Below are 8,159 nucleotides of genomic sequence, written 5' to 3' on the forward strand. Positions count from 1 at the left end.
GATGGGAGTTAGAAGCCAGACATGGTGTCAAGAGATGGGAAAGTGCCCCTTACAGCACGCCGAACAAACCGCAATGGCATATAAGGAATGTAAGTTAGAAGTAATGGTAAATAAGAAAACTCAAAATTTTCAGTGACAAATAGGGCATTAGGTTATCATTTGATGGCAAATAAAGAATTTTCACCTAATTTTGCAGTCTCATCTCCCGAGTAGAGTGAAAGCGAGCAATTCAAAAGCATCGCTAAGATTTACAGACCAAAACCTGCTAGTGGTCACCGGCTACCGCTACCAGGCAAAGGCAGGAATATTTCCAAATAATGTTCTTTTTAATCCTCGTCACTAGTAATTTAGTATATCTCATCATGTAACACCAATGCCATCAGATATCGATCCACATTCCAGAAAATTTACATTAGTCGCAACACTCTCACTGGAGTATGTGCTGATTTGACTCAGCAGTACCATATGCTCATGAAACTTAGATAAGGCATTCCTAAAGAGGACTAGACATCGAAAACACGTTAAGACTTGCTAAGTCCCTGTCATCGGTAACTACATGCAGACGGGAATTTACAGCTACCAGATGCTAATACAAGAGACGCAACAAAACTGATGCCCAGCCAAAAAGAACGGATCATGCAAGTCGAACACGCTGAGGCCCAAGAGAAACGCCTTCTCCAAATAAAATATATGATCTCTTCTGCACCCATTGGCTTTGCATCCGCTGGATATAATCACTTCCTGCCTGTCGCAAGGCGTGGCTTTCCTTTGACCTCAGATTCCTATTCAAAAGAGGGAGATTCGGTGCCAAAGAAGAATAATAAGATAAGATTGCAGGGATGAGTCTCGCAATAATATCAATGCTGTAAACAGAGCTTACCTGTGGACTGTGGAGATAGATGGATGTCTTTGCAGTTGCAGGATTGTGGTTCTCAGCCCCACGGCTCCAGTCATAGCATACCTATTTCCCAGTACTTATGGATTATGGAGGGTGCATAACGTGGAAGGGCTTACAAAATATTAGCATAGCCATCGAAAGGCCTTATTACAGCAGTACAGCACTACCTTTTAACGAATAGAAAAGACTAGCAAAACTACACTATTATACTAGTTTGGCTACGAATAAATTTTTCCTCTATTGAGTTTTGGAGCATTTATCTTGATCAAAATAGCATCATTAGTCCACATGTAAAAAATTGTTAAAAGGCTCAAGACCCATGGTTTTTAAGGCGGTAAGGCGAGGCGTGGCGAGCCAACCTCATCCAATCGCCTAGGCGCTCATGAAGTGAGGCAAGGCGATGCCTTACCAGCCCAAGAAAGAGAAAAACAGAGGCAGGCAGGAGGAAAGAAAAAGAAAAGAAAAAATAAAAGGAGGAAAGGGAAAGGAGAAGGGAGGGGAGGTCAACCCAGCCCACATGTGCTTCCCCTCCCGTAAATATCCCCTCCCAGGTCGATGCGGAGCCACTCCCAGGTTCTTCGATGTGCAGCGTTGCTTCTCTCTCTCTCCCCCCCCCCCCCCCATTGTGCCTCCTTTCTCTCTCCATTGTGCCTCCAGCCCACCACTCCTTCGCCCTCTTGCTCCCCTGCCCCCCTCACTGCAGGGCCCCTCAGATCAACCACCGCTTCCGCCCTGTTCCAGATCAGCCGCCGCCGCATCTGACCTGAGTTCTGCATAGGCCACCAGCGCCATAGCCAGCGAGGATGGGGGAGGCAACAGCTGTTGGCATTGCTGACCGGTTCCCCTCCCATTTTTCCTCTCTTCACCCTCCCTCCCTCTCTTCCGCTGCTTTTCTGGCAAGGCGATGGAGATGCCCAGATTTTCTGAGCGCCTTGTCGCCTAGGCGACGCCTTAAAAACCATGTCAAGACCACTTTGTACCGTTGATACAATTTGAATAAGCTAAATTCTCCGACATAATAAGGAGGATCCCAAACTAGTGCAAAGGTTGTCAAAATCCAAAAACAGTCAATTTGGTCCTCAACTAAACTTTTGTAACAGCTTAATCCCTGGTAGGATACTAATTTTCTAACCAATGTCAAGATTAAGCAACAATCATACACTTATGGGCCCGGTGTGGAACTGTTCCAAGTTTTACTACAGGGGCAAATTTGATCCCAAACCCAAGTAGGACCAGATTGGTCTTGCCCGGTTACCCTCCTGATAAATCATCTTTTGGAAACTAATGGCTCTACTACAATAAGAGTATGGATCCGTACTTTATTCGTTTCCCTGTTTCAACCATGCCATACTCTAAAATTGCCAAAACTTGGAGCGCCAGTTGAAACTATAACCAGACAATGCATTTTAAAATAGCATTTGGTCAAACTCATAAGTTAACGTATTACTGAAACATCAAAAAATGATTTTGTGCATTTTTACGATGTGCATTCAAGTTGTCTGAATCAAAGGTAAGATATATCTAACACCTTAACTTATCGGAAAAAGGGTGTTCAAATGTCAAAAAAAGCTTAATTCTTACAAATACAACAAGACATTGAACCATAACTTGCCTAGTTGACTTACCGCATAAGCAAATATGGAACCATCACTGTTGAAGGTACTGCAAGGAATAGGAAGGGGACATCTACTAAAAGCCTGTAAAAAACAGTGTCAAAACAAAATGAATGAATATGTCATCTAGAAAATAAGGGAAGGAAGTATATGGGAAACTGAGCATAAAAACAACCAATTCGGATTCACCCAACAAAATAGACCATTCACATGATAAAGGATTCAATATTCATGCCACTGAATGAAAATGTAACATGCTTTCATCAACAGCAAATAAGAATCAACTAGTAAATGCCAAATAAACCTACTCAGTAACAGAAAAACAAGTCCATCATCACAAGGTTGGACAAAAGGGAAGGGATGAACCCTAAACACTACCAATAAGCATTTTCTTGCTCAGGATTGCAATATTAAACTTGACCATGGTTTCATTTTCCAACTGTACAAACACAACAAATATCTATGTAGCACATTGAAAGGTACAAATCAAGTCACCAGAAACCCAGGTTGTCGGGGTCACTGAACAGGGTCCTGGGACACGGGTCATGTGTGCCTTGAAGTGTGTTTTTAAGAAGGGTACTGTTCTTTGAAATGCTAGTTGGACATGGGACGTGACCCTAAGCAATGTGGGTCAAGGAATCCAGGTCAATGGATCAACTATAAATGGAAATAATCGAAGTATATTGGGGAAAAAAATAGAAAATAGGGAAAACAAAAGAAGAGAAGGGAAATATGAAGAAATAAGCCCGGCCCACTTTCCACCAGCCCATCCTTCCCTCTTCTCTATCCCAAATTCCCAATCCCTTGACAACTCACCCTAGAGACCACGACTCTAGCCCTACTTCAACCTTAGCACCACCACATTCTCTCACCCTTGCCCCCACTCCCTCCCACTGCCTCTCCCTCCCTCCCTCCCTCTCTCCCTTCCTTCTCCCTCAATGAGCCACGACCATGGTGGATTTGGCGAGCAACGACAACAGCAGCAACGGCGACGAGGAAAAGCAATGGTAGCGATTGAGGTTAGATTCCACTCCCCATGTTCTCCATCGTCGCTATCCCCCTATTCTTCTGTCGACCCTCTGTTGTACCTCTACTCATCGTTCATGAGCCATCAGGCGGTGGCATCCTAGCCATGAACCAAGATCATGGCAATCCACAATCCAGGATGTGTTACGATGTTGCCTATCGTGGATGTGACAAACTACCCCAGTTACTATGGTACAAATACTCCACAGAAACAACACAAGCCGTAAACCATCATGTATCAAGAACAATCAAGGCAACAGAAATCAAGTGCAGTAGACAACAAAGGTGAAAATCAACAGAAAGAACCATGGAAATTGTTAAACCTTCAGCCTCTGCTTGCTATCCTTATCCCAGAAATTGAAGGCACCATCAGATCCCGCAGTCGCAAACGTGTGATGGCCCTGCGACAAGTTATAGAAAATATGAGTTCCTAAATGTAACATCACCAACTATGATTTACAAATATGGAACCATCTACAATTTCCAAACTTGAAACTTATCATAATCAAAAAAACTAATCGAACACGCAGGAGAGTTGTGTATCATTGTATTAAAGAAGAAAGGGTAGAACCCTGAGTACAAACATACACCGTCAGTGCTTGTTTCAATGAAACAGTCTACAATAAATTTGCTCAACTAAACCAATAATCTGTTGAAGTGTTGTTCTTTTTTTTGGAGGGGAGGGGGGGGGGGGAGGGGACATGTGTTCACTGTGTTATCTGTTTGGACTTAGGAGTACTTTTGCATCATTCATATGCCTAAGATTGCAATGCATTATTGTAGTTAGCTCAAACCACTGTATCACGTTAATTTTAACTCAAGACATTTTGTGGAAGACAAGTTGTGCTTATGCTATTGAACAAATCAAATGAGAATGGAGACAAGGTATTAAAACTGAAAATGACCTATTGCATCTGTATGCTCCATAGCAAGGGATGTTAAGCAATATAAGAGCAAACATAATCCTCACGTATATAGCAAATGAGTAAAGAGAGGGAAATCTTACAGGGTGGAAGTTGAGTGAATTTACAGAGAATATATCATTTCCTTCCCTGTGACATTTGAAAGTGAAGTTTTTGCTTTGCTGTGAATCATCAATATGATGCACACCAACTCTTCCTTCTATCGAACCCACCTTTAAATGAAAACAATATGCCAGTCACATGAAAATCGACCTTTGTTCTCAAAGTCATGCGGAAAATATTTAAAGAAAACAAAATATATTGTCAGGTACCGACCATTTTATCAAAGATATTGAGTTAACAAACCGATGTAGAACAAAGTAAATACTGAATACAGTCATGCAGCTACCAGCAAAACATTGACTGTTACAAGCCAGTATCAACGAGGAGTGAAGAACTCAAGGACTAGCTGAAAACAATTGATTGAGTACATATTTGTATTTGGTAAATACAGATTATTATGCCGCAAAAGATACATTAAAACGTATTAGTGAAGCACAATAAATATAGGCATATTCAAACAAAGGATGTTAGGTTTGGTAAATGTGAGAGTAAAGACCATGCGGAAAATTAAGCATTACCAGAAATCCTTGTTGATCAGGGAATGCAGCGACGCACCGTGTCTGGTATTTTAGTGGTGACTGAATACGCTTGAACTCCGTCTAATGATCAAAACACAACACATGAAATCAATCAGTTCAATAACACAACTTATTGGTGCCCACCTGAAATTGAAGGAACCAGCGCGTGCATAGTCAGTTTAACAACACAATCACCTGAGGATTCTGCAAGTTGAAGACCACAAGGTTGCGATCAGCAGTTCCCACAATCATAAGGGGGTAATTCACTGTAAGAGCATAGCAACGCTCTGGAAGTTGCTGAACATGAACAGGATTTGATTGCCTTGTGTCCCAGTACCTTAAAATAGCATGGTGATCAGCATTGAAGGTAGATAAGAACAAATTGGTGTCATCATAATCAAAGGTATCGGTTCCAATGCCATAATGGGATCAACATAAAGCACGACAGAAATGTATTGCGTCCAAAAGGGCACAGATGAACTAAAACAGGCCCAAAGTCAGAGCATATAGCCAGAAATGGAAGTCTTGACGTAATGTTTCCTAAATCAATCTGAAAAGCATGATCAGACATACGACCACCAATGCTAAACATTCCCAAAGAATATTTATAACAGTAATCGCATATTCATATTAACAGTAACTACTGCATCAATTGTTGCTTGTATAGCAACTCCACCATGGAGCAAAACTCTTGCAGCTGTAAACAGAACATGGATAGGAAATGATCATATGCTGGTAGTTGTCTATAGAAGACATACAGACTGGAATGGAAAGATAAAGAAAATGAGATGCATGCATCCTTCGCAGTATTTGAACTAGGGAATATTGGTAATTTATTTTCAACTGTTCAAAGCTATGTTAAAAAACTTGGCCAATGTACTAATTCTTTTAAAAAAACATCTGATAATAATAACCAGCCAATGGTAACAATGTAAGATCAAATGAATTGGGAATGTGCGACAAGATTCATCTGAGAGCAAAGGATTAGACTTTTGCACCTTAGAGTCTTATCCCAGCTTCCAGAGACAAGAAGATTCATCTGAGGAATCCATGCAATCTCCTTGACAGGTGCATCATGCATTGCGACCGTCTGGGCCTGCCCACCGGACAGCAGAGGCCACATTTTGACCTGCTTGTCACAGCCACCGGAGAAGACAGTAGTTCCATCGTCCTTCCAAGCCGAGCAGAGGACCTGAAAGAGGAAACAAATCAATCAGCACACCAGATATTAACTACCTGGAAATCAAGCTAACACAGTATATGAAAAGTTGTCTCAAGGAAAACATTGAGATCATACTGGCTGATCATGCGATATGGATGCCTTCGGCTGACTGTTCCCGCCAACTATCTCCCAGCACCTCACCTATACAAAACGCAAAGCCAGCCGATCCTTGTGAACTACATCACAATATCACATTAACAATGCCAACTGCGAATTACAGCATAAGCAAAGCTACCTGGTTATCCCAGGAGGTTGCCACCAGCAGATTACTCTTGGGGCTAAAGCTGAGGCTCGAGACGGAGTCACCCGGGTTAGGCAGGATCTGCATTCACAAGCAAACGTAAGTGATTCAAGATAATGTAGTGGATATGTATTACTAATCACTACAGTGCATCACAAAGCATCACACCTCGAACGACTTGTTCGGATTAGGGTTCGCGGTAAGACCGGTTAGACTCGCCATTTATCCCTATGCCAGATCCTGCAAGCACTAATGAACATCACAATCCAACCAAATCCGCATCAAACTGGGTGGATCGGAGCACCCACCCATCCACATCAGAAGGAAGCAACAAAAAATTAGGGTTCGGGTTCGAGGGTTCGCGGCAAGGACGAGACCCCGCGGGACGAAACGAGCAGCCCCTCGCAACCAAGCACGCTAAGGGTAGGGCGGCGCCTCCTTACCGAGGCGACGAGGAGGAGATGAGGCGTTGCGTGCTTCGGCGGAAGGGTCCTACGGTGGTGCGAGGCTTCGGGAACAAGAGAGGGGCGCCGCCGTCGGTTGGCTGGTCGGCGCGGCCGCCGGGAAGGGGAACGGAGAGGTGGCTTGGCTTCTCGAGGTAGCCGGTAGGGGGATTGGGGGCGTGCTGTGTTGTACTAGTAGTCCTTGGGCTCACGCGTAGCGTTGGATGCATGCGGGCAGGAGGAGGTGGCGTCATCACCACCGTCCAAGAGGAACGCGCGCTTCCCGTATGGAGGCCGTGGTACGTCTTTCGTGCCGGGAGGCGTAAAGTATACGTAAAATTCGTCTGCTCCGGCAGGAAGTGGTGTCAACTGTTAGTATCAGCGTTCATTTTAAGCTAGGTAAGGTATGTTATCCGATCGTGATATCGCGCATCATATATTCTATCTTATATTTTTTTATTAAAATTAGAGTCTAATATAGATGGCGTCGAATAAATATATGACTGTGGATAGTCTTGTCATAAATACGGATTAAATACGTAATGATTCAGATGTAAACAATATCAGTTACAAATATTTATTCGAATATTAAGCAAAAACAACAAACATATATATCATATATATTATGATTATTTCATCATTTCACATATTCAAAACTAACTACATTAGAGATCTAATAAGCAAATTAGTAATATATTTTTATAAAAAGAGTTATATTAGAGTGAAATTGAAAAAGTTAGGAGTACTCAATATGGTAGCTTCTATTAATTATTTGAATATATTAATTACTTCAAATAGAAAAAAGTATCAACTATAAGAGAACTATAATTTTCATATAAATATCGTCTTCATCCAACTCTGTATAAAAAAGATATAAATTTTGGAAGATATGCTCGGATAGTTATTGTATAGTCTTTAGCTATATCCAATTTTATTCTTAAATATCTGATATCCGACGAATATCTGGCTTTTATATCCAAATCCGATATCCGATACAACTATTAAATATCTAAGATTTATTACAAATATGTAATATCATATTAGCATCTAAAATAGTTCAAAAGATCAGACATACGGAAAAAATCCAGCATGTTTTCGCCCCTAAAGCCAGGTTTGTGTTATAGCTCATCTGTTCAACGCAACTCTGTTTAATTCATTCGAGCAGGTCTTTGA

At 41.9% G+C, this 8,159-nt stretch overlaps 1 protein-coding gene across 2 annotated transcripts; it reads right to left on the minus strand.

Moving 5' to 3' along the window:
* Positions 1-305: 305 nt before the first annotated feature.
* Positions 306-7,173, minus strand: LOC133898985 (protein RAE1-like). Of its 2 annotated transcripts, none has more exons than XM_062339835.1 (12): positions 6,987-7,173; positions 6,712-6,783; positions 6,538-6,624; positions 6,378-6,443; positions 6,079-6,272; positions 5,276-5,417; positions 5,081-5,161; positions 4,544-4,672; positions 3,861-3,938; positions 2,524-2,595; positions 881-961; positions 306-782 (listed from the first exon to the last, which is right to left on the minus strand). In XM_062339835.1, the coding sequence occupies exons 2-12, from the start codon at positions 6,763-6,765 to the stop codon at positions 735-737; spliced, it is 1,032 nt and encodes a 343-aa protein (XP_062195819.1). In that variant the 5' UTR covers positions 6,766-6,783; positions 6,987-7,173; the 3' UTR covers positions 306-734. The 2 variants fall into 2 exon arrangements, with proteins under 2 accessions (XP_062195819.1, XP_062195820.1); XM_062339836.1 differs by lacking the exon at positions 6,987-7,173 and adding an exon at positions 6,852-6,982.
* Positions 7,174-8,159: the final 986 nt, after the last annotated feature.

Source organism: Phragmites australis, chromosome 18 (genome assembly GCF_958298935.1).
Source record: "Phragmites australis chromosome 18, lpPhrAust1.1, whole genome shotgun sequence".
Taxonomy (NCBI): Eukaryota; Viridiplantae; Streptophyta; class Magnoliopsida; order Poales; family Poaceae; genus Phragmites; species Phragmites australis.

Excerpts from the sequence above, each read along its gene's own strand:
- LOC133898985 (XM_062339835.1), bottom strand. The coding sequence starts at position 6,765 with ATGGCGAGTCTAACCGGTCTTACCGCGAACCCTAATCCGAACAAGTCG. Across the intron at positions 6,444-6,537 it reads CAACCTCCTGGGATAACCAG|GTGAGGTGCTGGGAGATAGT; the intron begins GTAGCTTTGCTT and ends CGTTTTGTATAG. Across the intron at positions 5,162-5,275 it reads TCAACTTGCAGAATCCTCAG|ACGGAGTTCAAGCGTATTCA; the intron begins GTGATTGTGTTG and ends TTTGATCATTAG.